This window comes from Camelina sativa, chromosome 18 (assembly GCF_030686135.1).
Source record: "Camelina sativa cultivar CO46 ecotype springtype chromosome 18, ASM3068613v1".
Taxonomy (NCBI): domain Eukaryota; kingdom Viridiplantae; phylum Streptophyta; class Magnoliopsida; order Brassicales; family Brassicaceae; genus Camelina; species Camelina sativa.
The window spans coordinates 15,890,566-15,909,596 of NC_141897.1; the positions used below are offsets into that span (position 1 = coordinate 15,890,566).

The 19,031-nt window shown below is 36.5% G+C and overlaps 5 protein-coding genes across 7 annotated transcripts; 2 read left to right on the plus strand and 3 right to left on the minus strand.

The window, feature by feature from the left end:
• The first annotated feature begins 2,093 nt into the window (after positions 1-2,093).
• Positions 2,094-2,453, plus strand: LOC147922955 (uncharacterized). The gene has a single exon (XM_087497853.1). It carries the CDS (start codon positions 2,094-2,096, stop codon positions 2,451-2,453), a length of 360 nt encoding a protein of 119 aa, XP_087353979.1.
• Positions 2,454-4,388: 1,935 nt separating this feature from the next.
• Positions 4,389-5,999, plus strand: LOC104763421 (abscisic acid receptor PYL8). The gene is made up of 3 exons (XM_087497634.1): positions 4,389-4,934; positions 5,116-5,331; positions 5,455-5,999. Exons 1-3 carry the CDS (start codon positions 4,773-4,775, stop codon positions 5,683-5,685), a joined length of 609 nt encoding a protein of 202 aa, XP_087353760.1. The 5' UTR covers positions 4,389-4,772; the 3' UTR covers positions 5,686-5,999.
• A 351-nt stretch (positions 6,000-6,350) lies between these two features.
• LOC104761328 (ATP-dependent zinc metalloprotease FTSH 11, chloroplastic/mitochondrial) lies at positions 6,351-12,019 on the minus strand. The gene is made up of 17 exons (XM_010484401.3): positions 11,010-12,019; positions 10,763-10,916; positions 10,472-10,564; positions 10,272-10,357; positions 9,991-10,114; positions 9,552-9,671; positions 9,364-9,414; positions 9,126-9,187; positions 8,934-8,991; positions 8,708-8,833; positions 8,537-8,617; positions 8,156-8,285; positions 7,878-8,026; positions 7,504-7,785; positions 7,158-7,247; positions 7,008-7,061; positions 6,351-6,922 (listed from the first exon to the last, which is right to left on the minus strand). The coding sequence occupies exons 1-17, from the start codon at positions 11,645-11,647 to the stop codon at positions 6,779-6,781; spliced, it is 2,442 nt and encodes an 813-aa protein (XP_010482703.2). The 5' UTR covers positions 11,648-12,019; the 3' UTR covers positions 6,351-6,778.
• Positions 11,998-15,648, minus strand: LOC104761329 (polypyrimidine tract-binding protein homolog 2). Of its 2 annotated transcripts, XM_010484402.3 has the most exons (10): positions 15,485-15,648; positions 15,051-15,256; positions 14,757-14,966; positions 13,936-13,998; positions 13,775-13,848; positions 13,260-13,355; positions 13,094-13,151; positions 12,879-12,983; positions 12,711-12,792; positions 11,998-12,613 (listed from the first exon to the last, which is right to left on the minus strand). In XM_010484402.3, exons 2-10 carry the CDS (start codon positions 15,234-15,236, stop codon positions 12,201-12,203), a joined length of 1,287 nt encoding a protein of 428 aa, XP_010482704.1. In that variant the 5' UTR covers positions 15,237-15,256; positions 15,485-15,648; the 3' UTR covers positions 11,998-12,200. The 2 variants fall into 2 exon arrangements, with proteins under 2 accessions (XP_010482704.1, XP_087353759.1); XM_087497633.1 differs by lacking the exons at positions 14,757-14,966; positions 15,051-15,256; positions 15,485-15,648 and adding an exon at positions 14,539-14,601.
• A 286-nt stretch (positions 15,649-15,934) lies between these two features.
• On the minus strand, positions 15,935-17,968 carry LOC104761330 (bidirectional sugar transporter SWEET3-like). Of its 2 annotated transcripts, none has more exons than XM_010484405.2 (6): positions 17,857-17,968; positions 17,329-17,365; positions 17,004-17,226; positions 16,751-16,912; positions 16,446-16,565; positions 15,935-16,318 (listed from the first exon to the last, which is right to left on the minus strand). In XM_010484405.2, exons 3-6 carry the CDS (start codon positions 17,160-17,162, stop codon positions 16,103-16,105), a joined length of 657 nt encoding a protein of 218 aa, XP_010482707.2. In that variant the 5' UTR covers positions 17,163-17,226; positions 17,329-17,365; positions 17,857-17,968; the 3' UTR covers positions 15,935-16,102. The 2 variants fall into 2 exon arrangements, with proteins under 2 accessions (XP_010482707.2, XP_010482706.2); XM_010484404.2 differs by having other exon boundaries at positions 17,553-17,910.
• Positions 17,969-19,031: the final 1,063 nt, after the last annotated feature.

The following is a 19,031-nucleotide window of genomic DNA, read 5'->3' on the forward strand; positions in this document are numbered from 1 at the left end:
TGAGCATTCTGGCGGTAAACCACTACAAAACTCTTCTTGCACCTGCTGTCCTCCCACAAGTTGTTGCCCCTATCCTTTGGTTTCAAACCCTGCTCACCTATCGCTGCTCACCTGAACTGAAGCAAACAATGATAAAGGTTCCCACTGCTGATGAGATAAGGAAGGTTATGTTCAAACTTAAAGCTAATAAAGCACCTGGTCCGGATGGATTTACCTCTGCATTTTATAAAGCTTCTTGGGGTATACTGGGACCTGAGGTTCTTCTCAGCATTCTCCGATTTTTCCACACATTCTTTCTCCCATCATTGGTTAATGCTACCATTCTGGCAATGATAACAAAGGTCCCTGGTGCTTCGCTTGTCTCATATTTCCGGCCTATCTTATGTCTCAATACACTGTACAAAGTGGTCTCAAAGCTCCTAGTAGCGCGGTTGAAACCTATTCTTCCGAACCTGGTGCAGAAGAACCAAACAGCTTTTATCCCTGGAAGATTATTGGTGGAAAATACTTTATTAGCAGCTGAGCTAGTAAATGGTTATCAGAAATCTAATGGCTTGAAACGAATAACTATCAAAGTGGATATAGCAAAGGCATTTGATACAGTGCGGTGGGAATTTATATTTAGTTGTTTGCGAGGAATTGAAGTTCCGGAACAATACTTACGTTGGCTTAAGGCATGCATTTGTACACCGTCTTTCTCTGTTGGATTCAATGGAAATGTGCATGGTTACTTCAAAGGTCTCAGGGGGCTGCGTCAAGGGGATCCACTCTCCCCATATCTCTTTGTTCTGGCTATGAATTGTCTATCTGCCTGTCTAGACAAAGCAGCGGAAGAAGGAAGAATAAAGTATCATCACAGGTGTAAAGAACTGAAACTCATTCACCTTTGCTTTGCGGATGATCTACTGATATTCATTGATGGTACGGTCTCCTCAGTGCAAAGTGTTCTCCAAGTTCTGCAAGAGTTTGAGGAAGTTTCTGGACTAGCAATCAGTCTCCCTAAGACTAGTTTCTTCACCTCAGGTCTATTCTCTTCTGAAACTGAACATAACGTTAATACAACTGGTCTTACGCATGGTCAATTACCCATCAAATACTTGGGAGTACCTTTGTGTACGAAGAAGCTGATCCTACTGGATTGTGCACCGCTGATACAAAAGGTAAAGGGCTGCTTCAATGCATGGTCTATGAAGTCACTCTCCTTTGCTGGTAGACTACAAATGTTGAACTCGGTGATCGCTGGCATATCCAATTTCTGGTGCTCAACTTTTGTCCTGCCAAAGCAATGTATAAGGATACTGAACTCTCTCTCCAATGCATTTCTTTGGAAAGGAACAACTGAAGGTCATCATTCGGCTAGAGTGGCATGGGAAACAGTGGTGCAAGACAAGAAGGAGGGAGGATTGGGAATCAGGGATCTGTCCATCTGGAATAAGACGTGTATGATAAAGCTTATCTGGTTACTTTTCTTTCGCTCTGGATCGGTCTTGGTAGCTTGGTTTAGGAGAGAAATTTTGGCTGGGAACTTAAGCTCTTTCTGGACCCGTAAGCCTAGCAACAAGAATTCCTGGTTAGCTAATAAGTTGTTAAAGATAAGAGAAGCGGCATATCCATGGATCAAGGTAAAACTAGGAGATGGGAAATCATGTCAATTTTGGACTGATCACTAGAGCAACTTAGGTAAGATGATGACTTACCTTCAGGAGGATGGGCTCTATCAAGTTGGTATACGCAGAGGGGCTAGTATCTCAGATCTCTAGCGACAGGGGATATGGTGTTTACCTCCTGCACGATCAGAAGCGCAAGTGAATCTTCATGTTGACCTATCTACTCTCACTTTAACTAATGAGTCTGATACTTACCTTTGGTGGATTGACGATCAAAGTAGAGATCGTCATAACACGGGCACCATTTTCTCTGCTTTAAGGGAGAGGCACCCTATTGTCTCTTGGCATGGAGTGGTTTGGTTCTCCGGACGAATCCCAAAACATTCCTTTCTTACATGGATTTTTGTGTTAAATCGTTGCCCGATGAGAGATCGTCTACTTCATTGGGGCTTGCAGGTGGATCCCACTTGTCTTCTTTGCGCAACCATGCCTGAATCGCGGGATCACCTCTTCTTTGAATGTCCCTACAGCTGGTCGATTTGGACAACAATAGCGAGACGATGTGAATTCTCTCCTTCAAGTAATTGGTCTACGACTCTTAACAACCTCACTCAATGTAGAATTGATAAGGTGGCCCGGAAACTTCTCCCGATAGCTTGGCAAGCGGTGATCTACACGATCTGGACTGAGAGGAATCATCTCCTTCATCGAAACACTTTCAAATCCTCTGATCTTCTTCTCCGACAAATCGAATTGACGGTCCAGAACAGAGCTTCGAGTTTCCGTGATACTAATCCTCAACTATCCTTAACCCTTCTCCATCTGTGGTTCTCTGGAGCACCATAGAAGGCGGAATGCAAATGACTCTCCTCAAGATGCGATTTGTAACCCTACTTCCTTCTTTTTCTCTGTTGGCTGTATTCGAGCAATAATTGAAGATGGTTAGGCAGTTAAATTCTTAACCGAATTTCTATTTCGATTCTAACAACTAGTTCAACTCTAACTATGATTCATGTTCTGTTTCTTTAGAATAATAAGATTATATGAGCTATGTAATAGACTTCAGCCCTATAAACTTTTTCTGTACCCTTATGTTTTATTAATTGAAAGCCTTTTAACAAAAAAACAACAGTATTATTATATTTGCTTTAGTTAATCGTCAATAGAAAATACCACTGAGAGTGCTGTAATATATACCTCAATAATTTTGAATATATACCTCAATAATTTTGACAATTTTCTATACCTCGAATAATAAATGTTTTTGGTTTGGTCATCACATGCATAAGTATTTTTTAAATAATTTAATCCTGTGTTTTTAGTTTTTAGTAGATGCCAAATATATTGTTCTTATCCTAAACTAGATTGGTTATCTGTTGTTTGCATGGTTCATTGATACCCCAAAACTTGCGTTCATAGTATGTACTATGGCTCAGTCACGATTCCAAACAAACTTCCAACTAGTAATTATTTGGCTAACTGGGACATATCAACATATATGTATATACAAAACGTGTAACCATTTCTTCTTTGGTTGCCTTATTAAGAGCGTAATCTGGCCAAGCATCTTGTTTGATTTTTCATCTCCTTAATTTTTCATTTAATAGTTTTCCTATATATTTATGAACCCGATGTTTTTTTTTTTTTTTTTTTTTGATGTATCTCAGTCTCACCTTATTCCTTAATAAGTTTATAATCCTAGCTACACCGATATGTTATAGGCTATTCGTTGAAGCCAATATCAACAACATCCTCCTCCGGCTACTTCTCTCAAATTATTATTCTAATTTTTTCTACTATTTTAATTTAATCTTTGCAAGCATGAAGGGTAAAGTTTTTAGAGAAAATTAGTGGAAAAAATAGTCTTCCAAACCCACTTACTATTACTCTAAAGAAGTTTACCAATCACACACTAATTTTTTTTTTATTACTAAAATTTACACGCAAAAAAAAAAACAAAAACAAAAAAACAATATCACTCACTAATCACCTTTACTTAGCAATTATTTATATCGTATTCTTTCATTCTTTACACCTCTTTTTACTAAAGTTTTGGCAGATAATTTTTATTTATTTATTAAGTTTCAAGTCTGTACAGGTTATCTTTTTTGGATTCTAAAACATAAATATACACACCAACTTGGTAGGCTGCAAACCATTACAATTTCTCTGAAAATTTCATATCATCTTTCAACAAATTAATTAATTTCATAATATTATTTTTCACTAATCTAAATCGTATAATTAATTATGACCACAAACAAGTAGTACACATGAATACGATGTTACAGTAATCTAATCGTAAATCATTCTATACAATTGCTAATTACACAGACACTCACTTTACAGTACCCCCTATATACATACAAATGTACATCATTACAACTAATCCCAATCAACCACAAAACCGGAATAAAATCTATTAATAAAATTTATAAAAAAAAACTTTTATCCAAATGAGAAAAAAAAACTATTCCAATAATTGACTGAACTCGCATACGCTAAAAATCAAATTTACATTTTAAAGAATCGAGTCTTCATTAAAAAAAAAAAATCACCAATCAAAAATAATTAACTAGAGGGGTATAATGGTCAACAAAAACAAAAATCAACAAACAAAAAAACAGAAGGGCAATATCGTAAATAAAGATAAATGAGTGGGATAACATAAGAAAGCATCCAATAAGCGTAGTGAAATTAGAGAGAAAGGACCTTTTACTCCTTTTTTTTTCTAATGTCCAATTAAAAAAATCTTTTTTCTTTCTACCATTTTAAAAATATAAAATCTCTCACTCTGAAAAAAAAAATCTATTAAATTCAATAATAATAATATTTAAAGAGCGAGAGAAAAAGTTTGTTGGAGGATTCTTCTCTCTCTTCTCTCTTTCTCTTCTTCTTCTTTATCATCTCTCTCCCTCCAAAGACGGCGACTGTAATCTTAAAATCTTTCCTTCATCGTAAGATCTCGCCGGAAAAATATTTTTTTTTTAAAAACCACTCAAATCAGATCTCTTATAAGATTCAAAGCTCATATCTTTTACCTTTATTTCTTTCTCTTTCTCGTTTGGTGTTTTTTTTTTTGTTTCGGTTGTATCTTAAACACGAAGGTGTAGAGATTTTTCACCGTGGCTTAAGAAAACAGAGGAGGAAGAAAGAAGAAGAAAGATGGAAGCTAACGGGAATGAAAGCTTGGTGAATCCGAATCTGAGTCAGAGTCAGAGTTTGAGTCAGGAGAGAGAGTTTATAAGAAGGCATCATCAACATGAGCTTCTTCAGAATCAGTGTAGCTCTACGCTTGTTAAACATATCAACGCTCCTGTTCATATCGTAATCTTCTTCTCTTTTCTTCTCTCTGTTTCTCTCTGTTTTGTTCTGTAAATAATTCAATCTAGAAATGTTGAAGAAGACGAATCAATTTGGTTTCTATTTATAGAAGTTTCCATTTTTGACTATTGTGTGTATAAAACCGAATCTGGTTTTGTTGTTGTTGTTGTTGTTGTGGGTATAGGTGTGGTCACTTGTGAGAAGGTTTGATCAGCCACAGAAGTATAAACCATTTATAAGTAGGTGTGTGGTGAAAGGGAACATGGAGATTGGTACAGTAAGAGAAGTCGATGTTAAATCTGGTTTACCAGCTACTAGAAGTACTGAGAGGTTGGAGTTACTTGATGACAATGAGCATATTCTCAGTATCAGAATCGTTGGTGGTGATCACAGACTCAAGGTATTTTTTTATATATATAAACCCACAACAACAAAAAAAACTTTTACTTTTTTTACTACACATCATTTGATTTGATTGAATCACTAATATGATCTTTTTATATTTTGGGGGGGGGGGATTAAGAACTATTCATCGATCATCTCACTTCATCCTGAGACTATAGGAGGAGGAGGAAGAACAACAGGAGGGACACTTGTGATTGAGTCATTTGTGGTTGATGTACCAGAAGGGAACACAAAGGATGAGACTTGTTACTTTGTTGAAGCTTTAATCAAATGCAATCTTAAATCTTTAGCTGATATCTCTGAACGTCTTGCCGTTCAAGACACCACTACAGAGTCTGAAACTGACTGATTTGAATCAATGAATGGAGAGTCTCTTGAGAGATTTTGTTGGTTACTGCCATGGATGAAGCTCTCGAGAGTGAAAAAAGTCTCTTTGAGGATGGACAAGGCCCCAAACTAAAATATCATCATCATTGTTACATAATAAGTTTTCCTCTCATTTGTCTATTTTTTGGGGTCTTTTCACTTTCATTCAACCCTCTTCTTTTTTTTTTTTTTTTTTGATGTGTCTAATTTAATGAAATGTTTTTTGGTTTCTCTCTGTAGTAACCAAAATATGATTTTGGAGTTTGGCTTTAGCCACTTGCAGGAATCTTTTTACAATTTGCAGAGACCAATGTTAAAAAGTGTGATCATGGGGTTCCACTCTCTTCACACTTTTAGTTACACCCATAAAGGGCCACACACCATGTCCCTTTCTTTTTAGTATTTATTTTTAGGTTGACGAAAGTACCACCAATAGGATTTGTGGGATGTGAAAAATCTCCACACGGACTATTAAGGAAAGAGATCTTTCTTGTTGTTTAAAATTTTTGTCTTCACTTGTGATCAGGAAACACACTTCATCCCCATTAGCTGTAAAAAGTCTATATAGTATTTGTTTTTTACAATGCAATACTATTTGCTGTTTTTTTATTTCGTTTGTTATTTACAGTAGTGGATGAGCTTATAAAGTTTGTCCATTTGGAATGATGATATTAAAGTATTCGAATAGGTCACATGGACAGGTGGTTCCATTACCAATGCTTCTATTTTCAATTACAAATAAATGCTCTTATTGTTGTTGTCTTTCAAATTTATCCAAAAGAAAAAACATGTAAAGACTACAACTACTTTCTTTTCAATGTTGTTTTACATTTTTTTTCATAGAATTGAACAGAATGTTAAAAAGGGAAAAAGGTTCCAGGTCGAAGTGAAACTAATGAGCTAATGAAATTTTTTTTTAAAAACTACAATAATTTGTAACATGAGATAAATAATTTCACATGTTTTTTTCTTTTTGGTTGTTGTAGAATCATCTATGGGAGATTTACTCTGTACAAAGCTTTGAACCTTCCTTTTTCACCCTAAACAGGTGTGTTGATGATAATGAATGATGTGACTTAAGCCAATACCAAGTCTCCTTCTTGTTGCTCCTGTAACTTATCCCCTTCTTGGTTTGGAAGGAGGATACGCTTTATGTCCTCTGCGGTTAGCGTTTCATACTCTAGAAGTGCGTTTGCTAATGTGTGTAGCTGCTTCTCATGCTGGGGAAACACACAATTAAAGTGAGTAACGACTTTTTATTAATCAGTTTTTGATCGAGTAAATGAGAATTTGGCAAAAACGAACCCGTTTTAAGAGAGCTTTCACTCGCTCATATGCCTCTCGAAGGAGCTTCACAACCTGACCAAAAGTATCATCACCACCATATGAATGAACAGACTTACAAGCAATGGGATTAAAACGAAACTACAAAAAATGAATAGAGAGAGTCTCTACCTCTGCATCAATTCGTGATTGCATATCAGAGCTTGGTCTTTCCTTTATATGAACTGGTCCTATTGCCTCACTCATTCCACAACTCGATACCTTGCATATTGGACCAAAAAAGCATTACTACAACTACCACAAGAGAGGTAAGATCTGTTACCAAAACTCTACAGTGGAAGTTTCTTTCGCCGTTAGCTTGTAACTTATAGTTTTTAGGATCTACGAAACTACAACTCTGAAAACTCATTCCACACACTAACAGAACCGGCGGCTAACTTTTTGATAAACTAGGAAATAAAGAAACACTTGAACACATGTATCTTCTAATCTTAGTAATATGGAGGCATAAGGTTACCATATATTGTGCAAGTTCTGTGGCCTGGGACAGATCACTACTTGCGCCAGTGGTGATATAGTCCTGGCCAAAGATGAGCTCCTCTGCAACTCTTCCTCCCATACATACATCAAGACGAGCTAATAACTGCCTCTTGCTCACTGATGTTTCATCGTTTGAAGGTAACTGGGTAACCATTCCCAATGCAGATCCCCGTGGCATTATTGTTGCTTTGTGGATTGGGTGCGCACCTCCCGTGTTCAAAGCGACAATAGCATGACCACTCTCATGGTATGCAGTGAGCTAAAGAGGCAAAGAAGCAAGTGAGATGTCATATTATGTTTGGACTCCACATCCAAACCTGCTTCTATGTTGTGTCAGATATTAAAATGTACCTTTTTTGAGTCCTCTGATACGAACATTGTCTTCCTCTCTGTGCCCATGACTATTCGGTCCTTTGCGAATTCCAACTGTTCAGAAGATAGCTTCTCAGCCCCTTCAACAGCTGCTTTTATGGCAGCAATATTCACCAGGTTTGCAAGATCTGGAAATCGTTTTGGTGAGATTGGAGAATGTAATGAATCATTGAATCTTTATAGGACCATGACAAAAGAAGACACTTTTACTAAATTCAAGGATGAATTAACTGTAGTTACAGATTTAAGACACTTACCAGCACCATTGAATCCAGGAGTTCCACGAGCAATTGCTTTAACATCCACATCTTCTGACATAGGTTTGCCTTGGAGGTAGAGTTCCAAAATCTCTTGGCGTCCACGGACATCCGGACTAGGGACGACAATCTAAAATCAAATCTATCAGTACTTCCTTTCGAAAAAGCTTCAAAACAATTTTTCATAACAGAACAGCACACCCAGCTGAAAATTATACAGATGAAAACTAATTGAACACCAGATCCGCAAATTCAAAAACAAATCCTCAAACAGGAAAATTCAAAACAGGGGGTTTCTCAAGACAAAAGAAACTTATAGAGATCAGGCATGACATCTGTTCATAAAAAGTACAAATAGAGAATACGAAGCCGGAAACTTACATGCCTATCGAATCTACCAGGTCTTGTCAGTGCTGGATCAAGTATATCAGGCAAGTTTGTTGCAGCCATAACTATAATTCCCTGCATAACCAAATAAAGAAGCAGAAATATAAATATTTCTGCAAACTAGGGGAGTAATCACAAGGTACACTATCCCTCATCAACAAGTACCTCATTTTGCTCAAAACCATCCATTTCAACAAGTAGTTGATGCAACGTCTTCTTTGTATGCCCTTCCCATTGTTTTCTCGTGGACCCAACAGCATCAATTTCATCAATGAATATGATACAAGGTGCCTGTCATACATGACAGTCAGTAAATGGAACTTAATTCATGGCAGACTAACCAACAAAAATCTTTGAAATTAGATTATTAGCAGTGAAGGTTGAATTATACCTTTTTCTTAGCTGCCTGAAACAATGATCTCACTCGCCGAGCTCCTACCCCGACAAACCTGTTGATCAAGAAAATTAAAACTTGATTCTATAAGACATTACAAAAGTTGAAAAAGCCACTGGATAGTAATAAATAGTTAACGGTAAATGTAGCTCAAGACATATGACAGAGAAAGAAAAGTAGAAGGCTCACATCTCTTCAAATTCAGACCCCGCTCTATAGAAGAAGGGTACCCCAGCTTCTCCAGCAATTGCCTTTAAAATTTAAATTGTGTCAGCTTAATAAAGTTATTTATAGAATTGGTAGCCTAATAATAATAATAATTTATGTGTAAGTGAGATTGACTGAATGACGCCAATAGAAATGAAATAATTAACTTTTCATAACACCCCAATCAATAAGAGACAACTAACACTCTGTGAGAACTTACTTTAGCCAGTAATGTCTTTCCAGTACCAGGTGCCCCGGTAAGAAGAATTCCCTGGAAGCAAACATAAATGTCTCAGGTCACAAATGCTATCTTTAAACAGATTGTGGCCTTCAATAGACAGGAGAAAATCAAATGCAAAGTAGGATGCAAACGAGAGGAAATAATAACCCAATAGAAAGAGAGACTACCTTTGGCAACTTTCCTCCAAGGCGGGTAAACTTTGATGGATTTTTAAGATATTCAACCACCTCCTCAAGCTCTTGTTTGGCATCATCACAACCCTTTACATCCTTAAATGTTTTGACATTCTGCGGCAAGTAAACTTGTTAGGAAAAGACACAGTGAAGCCGCTCAGACAAAATTTATTGGCGTCAAGGACTACAGGAACAGAACTGTTAAAACGTTGACTGGGTAAATTAACCTCAATTCAAAGAGGATCCACAAGACAGTAACTATCTCAGGTAAGAAGGATAATAGCATGCAACTAATTAACAATATCCTTCTCTTACTATATGTTTGGCCACTGTAACTAACGCTATCAATTTCATTGCAGTTATACTTTAACTCATTTTAGAATCCTCGTGAACAGTACGAACATCATTACTTCATGTTTAGTCAAAATTCTACCTTTTCAGGCGTTATTTCTTTGTTCATCTCTTTGGGAGAATATGAAGAACTTGAACCAACACCCGAAGTTCCAATTCCTCCCAGGCTTCCAATATACTTTTGCAGAGCAGCTGCACCCATTAACCTAAACAAGGAACCTTGCATTTAAACAGGAGCAGAAGTACTAAAATGGAGAAGCAATCACAAGTTCAACTACGCATAAGAAGCAACACTTCTGCCTGTGCTATCTAAACCAATCTATCATAAATCTAATCTCAACTTAAAAGATAGATGGTGCATACCACACTAATCCCACCGCAACTGTGAACAAGATCGTAGAGACAAGCTCTTGTGCAAATCTTGATTTGTTTGAAACTTTAGGATTAACCTAACAAAGCAAAGACACAGGTTAAGAACTTAACATATACAGGACCATCATGAACCTAAGAAAAATCGAAACTTTGTATACATAACCAGATGGGTAAATATAAGAGAAACTTACCATAGTAACATGCAATGGTTGCTTCTCAGATATACCAGGATTCACAAATGACTCGTCCATATTGCCTGATGCACGATGCTTCAGCTCTTGCAGCTGCACATAAAACCAACGATTATTACAAATACAACAACACTAATTTATAAACAAAGACAACTCAAAATAACATTTTTAAGGGGCAGCAAGCAAATCAACTTCAGAGATCAAAATGTAGACCACAGAAAATACAGATAGCCAAACCACAGATTCTGGAAGTAGTCAACTAGTCATGGTACAAGCAGACAGAAATAATACCAGTGTGGGAAGACTAGATGGCTTCCCCGTTTGTTCGTCAGGAAGATACTCCGCAAGGGAATTTGTAATGACAAGAGCTCGAATATACTCAGCAACTCCTCTACTGTCCACTGCGTGTTCCCTTTGTTCGAACCGTTGAACTACAGCCTCAGGACTGAATGGAAGAAAAAAAAAACATCAGCATACCACATGAAATCAATTGAAATTTAAACTACACAATCAACCAGAGCATGATAAAGTTACATACATGTGCTTATTGAGCTCAGCTAATAAAGCTCCCTGCAAAGCTGCATCCTTTGGATTAGCATCAGCCTCAGCAATAAGTTTCTCAAGCCGCTTCTCCTGGCGAGAGAAAGGCCACCAGCTTAACCACTCCCACTCCATGACCTTCTCCATAGCTCTCTTGATAGCCGCCCATAGTCCCATCATCAACACCACAATTCGAAACTTGCTCTTCTTCTTCTCTTCTCCCTCCGTTGTTACTCCATCAATAACCTCAGCTTCTTCTTCCCCTCCTCCAATTTTCACCTCCGCCGCCTCAAAGCTAGTAGCTTCACTCGTCCCCTCACCACCCACGAATCTATCATTCGTCTCTAATGAATCCGTATCCGTGACAAATGAATCCGTCGTACTCTCCCCTTGGCTAACAAAAGCAGGGTCCTTGGGAATAAAATCGGAGTCGGAAGCGACATTGTCTTGGCGCAATGAGCAAGGAAGGGGACGAAATTGAGAGTTGTGAAGCACAGAAGAGAAACTTGAAAGAGATTGAGGATGAAAACTCAAACAAGGAGAGAAGAGAGAAGAACGAGGCTTAAAGGGATATGAATGGAGAGGAGGAGGAGGAGGACGAAGGAGAAGAGAAGCTTGAAGAGTAGAAGAAGACATTGATGGTTTAGGGTTTTATGATGATGGAATCAAAATCAAATCCGCTTTTATCTTCTTCCTTCTCGCTTACTCTTTTTTTTTTTTTTTTTTTTTTTATTCTTTAGAGCAAAAGAGAGGAAGACTTTGGAGACTTGGGAGCCACAAGATCCTCTCTTTATCTTTTCTCTTCTCAAACTTTTTTTTTTTTTTTTTGTAACTCTCTTCAAAATTGATTTTCAGAGTTGATTGTGTTAATAATCTTATCCAATAATTCTACCCAATTTTGAGCTTTCATTCATAGACTAGAGATTAGATTTTTTGATAATGAAAATGATATTGGTGAGTGCGAGAGAGAGAAATAGACTGAGAGAGAGAGATTAAGTTTCTTCTAATACATTTCTCAAATGGTTTCCGTTTTATAAAATTATCGTTTTGGACACAAGTACAAGTGTTCCAAACAAACCCAAAAAGAAAAAAAAAAGAGCTACGAATAGAAATTAAGAGAGAGAGAGAGAGAGAGAGAGAGAGAGATTAAACATCTTTGTCTTCGACTTTTATGAGACTATTGATCTCTTTAATGCATTGGACCCGGACCACCGTAATGCTGTGGAGGCATATGACCACCTGGTGGACCTTGATGCATTGGGCCAGATGACGGTGGTGCCATGTAAGGATTGTGACCACCACCCATTCCCATTGAACCTTGCCCCCATCCGCCTTGTGGATGCGGCTGCTGCTGCTGCTGTTGGTGGTGACTCCCACCTGCTGCGTGGTATTGCTGTGGATTGCCGGCGTATGGATTCTGACCGGGTTGTTGAGGCATTGGAACTGGCGGGTTGGGCATTGTGTAGTCTCTGCTTCTATCGTTGTTCACCTTTATGCTGAGGTCCGTGTGGCGTGAATAAGTGATGTGGAGCTTACAAAATCCCCCGTCGTAAATACAATGTCCTTCCAATGCTTCCTTAGCCACCATAGCTGTTTGAACATCTGAAAGAAACCAAACAGCCAGTGTGTCATTTGAGAATTTGCTCTTACAGAGATCAATGACAACTGAAACAAAGCATGTATTATATACGTTTGTTACCTTGGTATTGAATCAATGCCTGTAGCCCACCATTCTTGTCAAACATTGCAATCTTTTGAACTTCCCCAAAAGCCGCAAAAACCTACGTGTTAGTTAAAAAAAAGGGGACACATTAAATTAATATAGAACCAAAGATTCAATGAGGATTCAGTATAGAGCAAGTATTACCATATGTAAAACGTCCAAGGTTACTGCATACTGCATGTTTTCAATGGATGCGAGAAGAACATTACTTTCTGGCTCCATCTTCTTACCGTCTACACCCACAATCACCTAGTAGGAATGAAACATTAATCTTTTACTTTGATAGCTAGATTCAAAAAAGTAAAAAGCAGATTTACAATCATAAAAATGCATAAAGAGACTACTTTCAAATTGCATACCTGACCAGTACTATCAATGGCTGATGGAGCAACGGGAAGGTACATATTAGTATAGTCCCTGCAAAATAAATTGGAAACAATTCAGTAAATTTGGTCACAGAAGCATCGCAACCACCAAGTAAACCAAAACATAAACATGTTTGAACAGCAATCTGAATACACATACCTACTCCGATGACTCTGAAATTTGACAGTCAGATCTGTATGAGCTGAATATGTGATTTTGAGAGAGCATTGTCCCACTTGCTCAGGGAGTAGATACCTAAAACCCAGAAAAAAAGAAGTCAGTAAAAAGTATGCCTCACACATAACAAACATATAGAATTATAACGCAAAGCTTGTATGATTTGTAATAAAATAAACACGATATTGCCAGGAATTTCACATGAAAAGACTATCCTTATTCTAAGTAGCTATCAATGCCTATCCTTATTCTAAGTAGCTATCAATGCCTACGGTATTTTCCCAGGTGAGTCATGAAAAGATTAGATGCAAATTTAGTTTTCCTGCATCTATCAATGCCTCGCCATACATCACCCCAGAACTAGCCATTAGATGCTAAAACACCTACATACGCTTGAAAGGCTGACAAATTGTCAGAACCTCCGCACAATATCTAGAGCTATGCAGCCCTTCACAGTTAGACTAAATACCCTCTCAAAAAATTAGTACAACCGTCACCTAGGGATGCTTCTTCCATCGAGGGCATTTTTTGAAGAGGTTGCAGTTTCCGCATCAGAAAATTGAACCAGTGCCTAAGAGCAATTCAGACAATAAACATTATAAGTAAAATAAATATTAACATCAAGATACAAAAGCAAATTTATGGCTCGGTAATATACCTGGTATCCAGCTGTCTTCTCGAAAGTAGTAATCTTATGGACAAACCCAAATGCTGAGAATACCTGCATGGCAAACCAGCAATTAGATCAACAATGGAAACAAAAAAAAGCCAGAAGATTCAACTATAAAGACTCCTGTGCATCTGTAATATTTTGCACTTAAGCAACATAACAAGACAAATTTAGTTTAGGATAACTCTATGTCTCAAACTCATACAGCATCACAAAATTTAGGACAGCAAACTAAACAAACGTAATATGACGTGAGTACGTGACAATTCCGATGCCAGGTTACACTCTCAGGAAGGTAAAAGATATGTTTTCCACAGCCGCGTAAACACAAGGTATGTCTCAAAAGGTTAGCAGATTGATGAACCTCTAGATAGAATTCCCCACAGCCGCGTAAACTTTGAAAACAGTTCTTTATCACAAAAGAAGCGCAGATAGAGCTGCACCCTGTCCTACCAAACAAGAATACTAACTACACCTATGTAAGACCATATCTTACAAATCCTAGAATATATCTGATAAAAGGGAAGTGTGAGGGAGATAGAAGGGAAGAGAGAGTCAGTGTCAGGGAAAGGAGAAAGGAAACAAACACACATGTGCTCTTTTTCTCCTAATGCATTAGGCTGCCACTGAAGATATTGCCTTGACATGGCCCTGCTGATCCATTTACATTCATGTCAAAAAGTAAGTTTCCAAAAGCACGACAACCTACAACCCTAATTATCAGAATGTCTTCGAAACATCTTTCAGCAATACGTTTACTTCTTCCAAGAAAAACCAAAGCAAAAAAAAGGTGTGTTTGACACACTTACCACATGCAAGACATCAATGCTGACCATGCGAGCATCGTCTCCTTCAATTGTCACCAGAAGAACATTCCCCACAACATCTGCTGTCGTTTTGTTATTCACTATCTCTTGCCTGTTGGAGTACTGGAGGTAGACAGTTTTACCTCGAACTTGAGCAGGCTCGGAAGAAGAAGCATAGTAAGAAATCATTTGTATAGCTTGATTCAAATCTTCCTGAAATACAAAACAACCAAATTAAAAAACAAAAACTTGCAACAAAACGATCATTGCAACTTTGGTATAATCTCTTCCACTTACAAACTCAATGAAAGCTTGATTACGATTGGCTCCAACATTACACTTGGTATTAACAACTGTACCAAAAGGCTTCCCCAGTTCAATTAACTCCTCTTCAGTACATTCCCAAGGCAAGTTTCTCAAATGAAGAACCTTAGAAGGAGGTTGCGTGTAACGAAACTGTGGCTGGCTCGAAACCGAAGACATTGCTCAAACGAATCGTGGACCTGTAAAATAAAAAAACAAAGAAACCAGAAATTATAAATTGCACAATGCTTAAGATACAAATATGTGATACTAAGAATCACAAACTCTCCAGATCTCAACAAAATTGGCCCGGAAATTTCAAAATAAGATATAGGATTTGAGTTTTTTAGCAGCGGAGTTCACATAATACAAACAGATTACAACGAAAGAGTCCGAAACGAGAGAAGAAAGAAGAGAGATAATGTTACCTGGAGAAATCGTCTGGAGATTGGAGCAAAACCTGCAGAGAAATTAGGGTTTCGGGTTGAGGAAGAAGATAAAGAAGAAGATAGATAGAGACTATTATTTTGGGGAGAGAGAATCCAAATCGCGGTTCCTTTAAACGCCGTTTGTTTTAAGAGCGTCTTTCGTTGTTGGGCTAAGAATACAATCCAATACATATATATGGGCTTTACGCTTTAACTGGCCCATTATTACGACTAGGATTAAAAAAATTAATGACTAGTGCAAAATTCTAGAAACGTTGGCAAAATAAAAAATAGATACGCATATAATGAAATAAAATCGACAAAATTTATGAATGAATTATATATAGTACATTTTTTAGTGTGAGATCTGGAGGTGATCTTTTCATTTTTGTCGACACATTGATCTTTCGTGTGTTTGTATATATATGACCTTCAAATAGAAAAATAAAGAGGACATAAAAGCACAATCGTACCCTTTCTTTATTCATCACATGATCAAACCACCATATAACTTGTAGTAATGTAACACATTTGATCACGTAATGAAAAGCACATATGAGATGTTTTCATAAAATCTTTGGATTCACACCGAAGCTATTAAATCGATGAGGTTGAAAGCTAACATGCATTGTTAGAAGTTTTCTCATTGGCATCACCATCACGATCACGATCAACGTCAACTACAAGCTCAAGCGTGGTCTTACTCTTCTCTTCATCATCATCGTTCCGTTTGCTTATCTCCATTGTTGTTGGTGCTAATTCCTTCTTATTCTTGTACTTGAAGTATATGATAAGTTGGAGAATCCCCAGTGGAGTCGCCACCATATTAGGTGACTATATATAAATGTTTAGAAAATTCATTCAATATATATATAATATCTTCAAAATCATGCATGCACATGCAAATCTCAACAACTTTGTAGATCTCAATAGAAATTAAGGAAGAGAAAAAAAAACGAACCGCAAGAAAGAGATCATGGCTGAGCAAACCATATGCCAACCAAAGGGAACTAGTCAGAAATGAGAAGAAGGACAAGTAAAACGGCATGTATTCCACACTTTTTGTCTCTATCACTTTCTTCTGCACACACACAATATTCAGATTTTATTAATTAGCGTGTGTGCACACACACAAACATTCATATTTTTTGCAAAACAAAATATCTCTAAGATATAGTTGCATGGTTTTTATCTCCTTGATCAAAAAACATTTTTTCTATGTGACATAATTTTAACGATGTATATATCTATATATATATGGCTTACCATAACGATGAGAGGAGAACCGTACATGGAGATGGAAGCCACGAGGCCAACACTTCCCACGAATGATTTCCGGTGGTGGTGGTCGTCAAATACCACGGCTGAGATTGCTGCCGTTAAGCCGAACAAAACGATCACCGGAACAAATGTAACACCAACCTTAATCTGTTTTATATAAGGATCATTAATGTCATATTTTAATTACGTCCTACGAAAAAAGTACCATAATATGATTCTAAAAAAGTGAATAGTTTACCTTTTCTTTGGGCGACGAGTACCAGAAATATATGAAAATGAAGATCGATTCGAGAAGAATGCCGGCTCCATTAATGGTGACGAGAGGAAGATTCTCCCAAAGATGACTCACAATCGGTAAACCGTACCAAGTATAAATCAAACAGTTGAAGAGTGTCATAACGTAAGGAAAACATGAGAATTCCTCTGTGCTTTTCTTCTTAAACACCCTTGAAAATGTTAATCTACTTGTCCATTAAGAAAAAAAAAAGTTATATAATCTTCTTTCTTCGTTAACCCAAATTAAATTGGCTATTTGATTTATATAAAAAATTTCAGTTACTTACATTGGAGCTGTGTAGAGCAACAAGGAAGCTCCGTTTCCTGTGGAGTGACCATAAATTAGTTTTGAATAAAAATCATAAAAAGATTCTCATACAATTATGTTTCTTGTAGAGATATATGTTAGACCCAAGACTAAGTTTAAAAGTAAAATAGTATTTCAAAAATAAAGAAAAAGCATATGATAGAGTTAGAAAGTATATATATTATTAGACCAAAGAAAGTATACCCAAAATTCCGATGAATAATCGAAGTTTATCACCCATTTGATTGGCCGGAAGAACGAAAAGGTTGGGAAATGGTTTTGGAAGTAGGAGAGTTACGTCTATAATGTGTGTGTATATATATATAACAGTTTTTCTTTGGTGTTCATTTTAAAATAATAATCTATATCTGATCACAAGTTTGGGACATTAGTAATTTTGAACGTTTTTGTTCCAAAAATTATATTGGTGTGATGAATATTAATAATAAATTGACTTTAAACTTGAATTAGGGAAATCTGTTGAAAATTTCGTGAATTAAAAACGAACCTGAAAAGATGGTGGATTATACATTTTGAAGCGAACATAATTTTGTGATAGTTCGCTTCTTAAGTTTTCGAAATTTAATATTTATATGACATTTTGTTAGACGTGTGTGGAGATTAAATAGATTTTCATATATACAATATCTTCCACATACTTAATTATTATATACACGCATAAAATTAGACACACAAATTATGTGCTTCAACAACCTATTAGCAACTATACATCACAAAATACAAAAGCATGCATATATATATCTTTTAAAAAATTTTGTTTATTCTTTAGCAATTTTATCGGATTATATATATGACCTTATATTCATCACATAATTTTTTTGAAGCATGTCGCACACTAATTAACCTCTACAAGCGACGATGAATGATTATGATGATGCTCCAAAAGGGGTTGATCCAATTATTTTCATACAAACTTTGATTATTTTGTTTGTATCACACTAAGTTCCGAAATGACGAATAAACAAGGCAGATTTGTTTGAGTGCTTGTGATTATGGAACATATAATAGAAAACGATAATAATGGATATAGATAAAAAGGTACTTCAATTATAAAAAGTTCAAAACATTTTCTAGTTAGCTTTATGGTGGGTTAGTAACACGTTGGGTGAGTGTGAGACTAGTGTTCTCTATCCGGCATATTTATATACGATCTTGTAAATAAACAAACGCTTATCTCTTTGAATTATAAAGTGGTTTATAATCATATCTTTGAAATAAGAGATAATGGACCTAGTTGTTCATTTTGCTTGATTGATAATAATAACTATTGCATGGGCACTTTATACAAATTCGACGATAAAATTCATCTAGTGTGAAGTAAACTGAAATGAAATTAGGGAATCAGGAGATATTATTTAAAGAAGTAAAGTTAACAAGAGAAAACGGCCAACACAATCCAAATTATATGCATAAAGCATTTTTTTACCCAATCTATCAGTAACCACATTTACCAACCTAGGGTACCATCTTACGTCCTTAATCCTAATAAGTATATTTGCTTTTATATTTACTAGGTCTAAACTCGCACATGTACTTTTTGATATATTTTTTATTTAACATAAATATGATTTGTAATTATTAAGCCATATTGTTTAAAATCATAACTAAATAAACATAGCAAATGTATTAAAACTAGATATTCACCCGCGGTACACCGCGGGA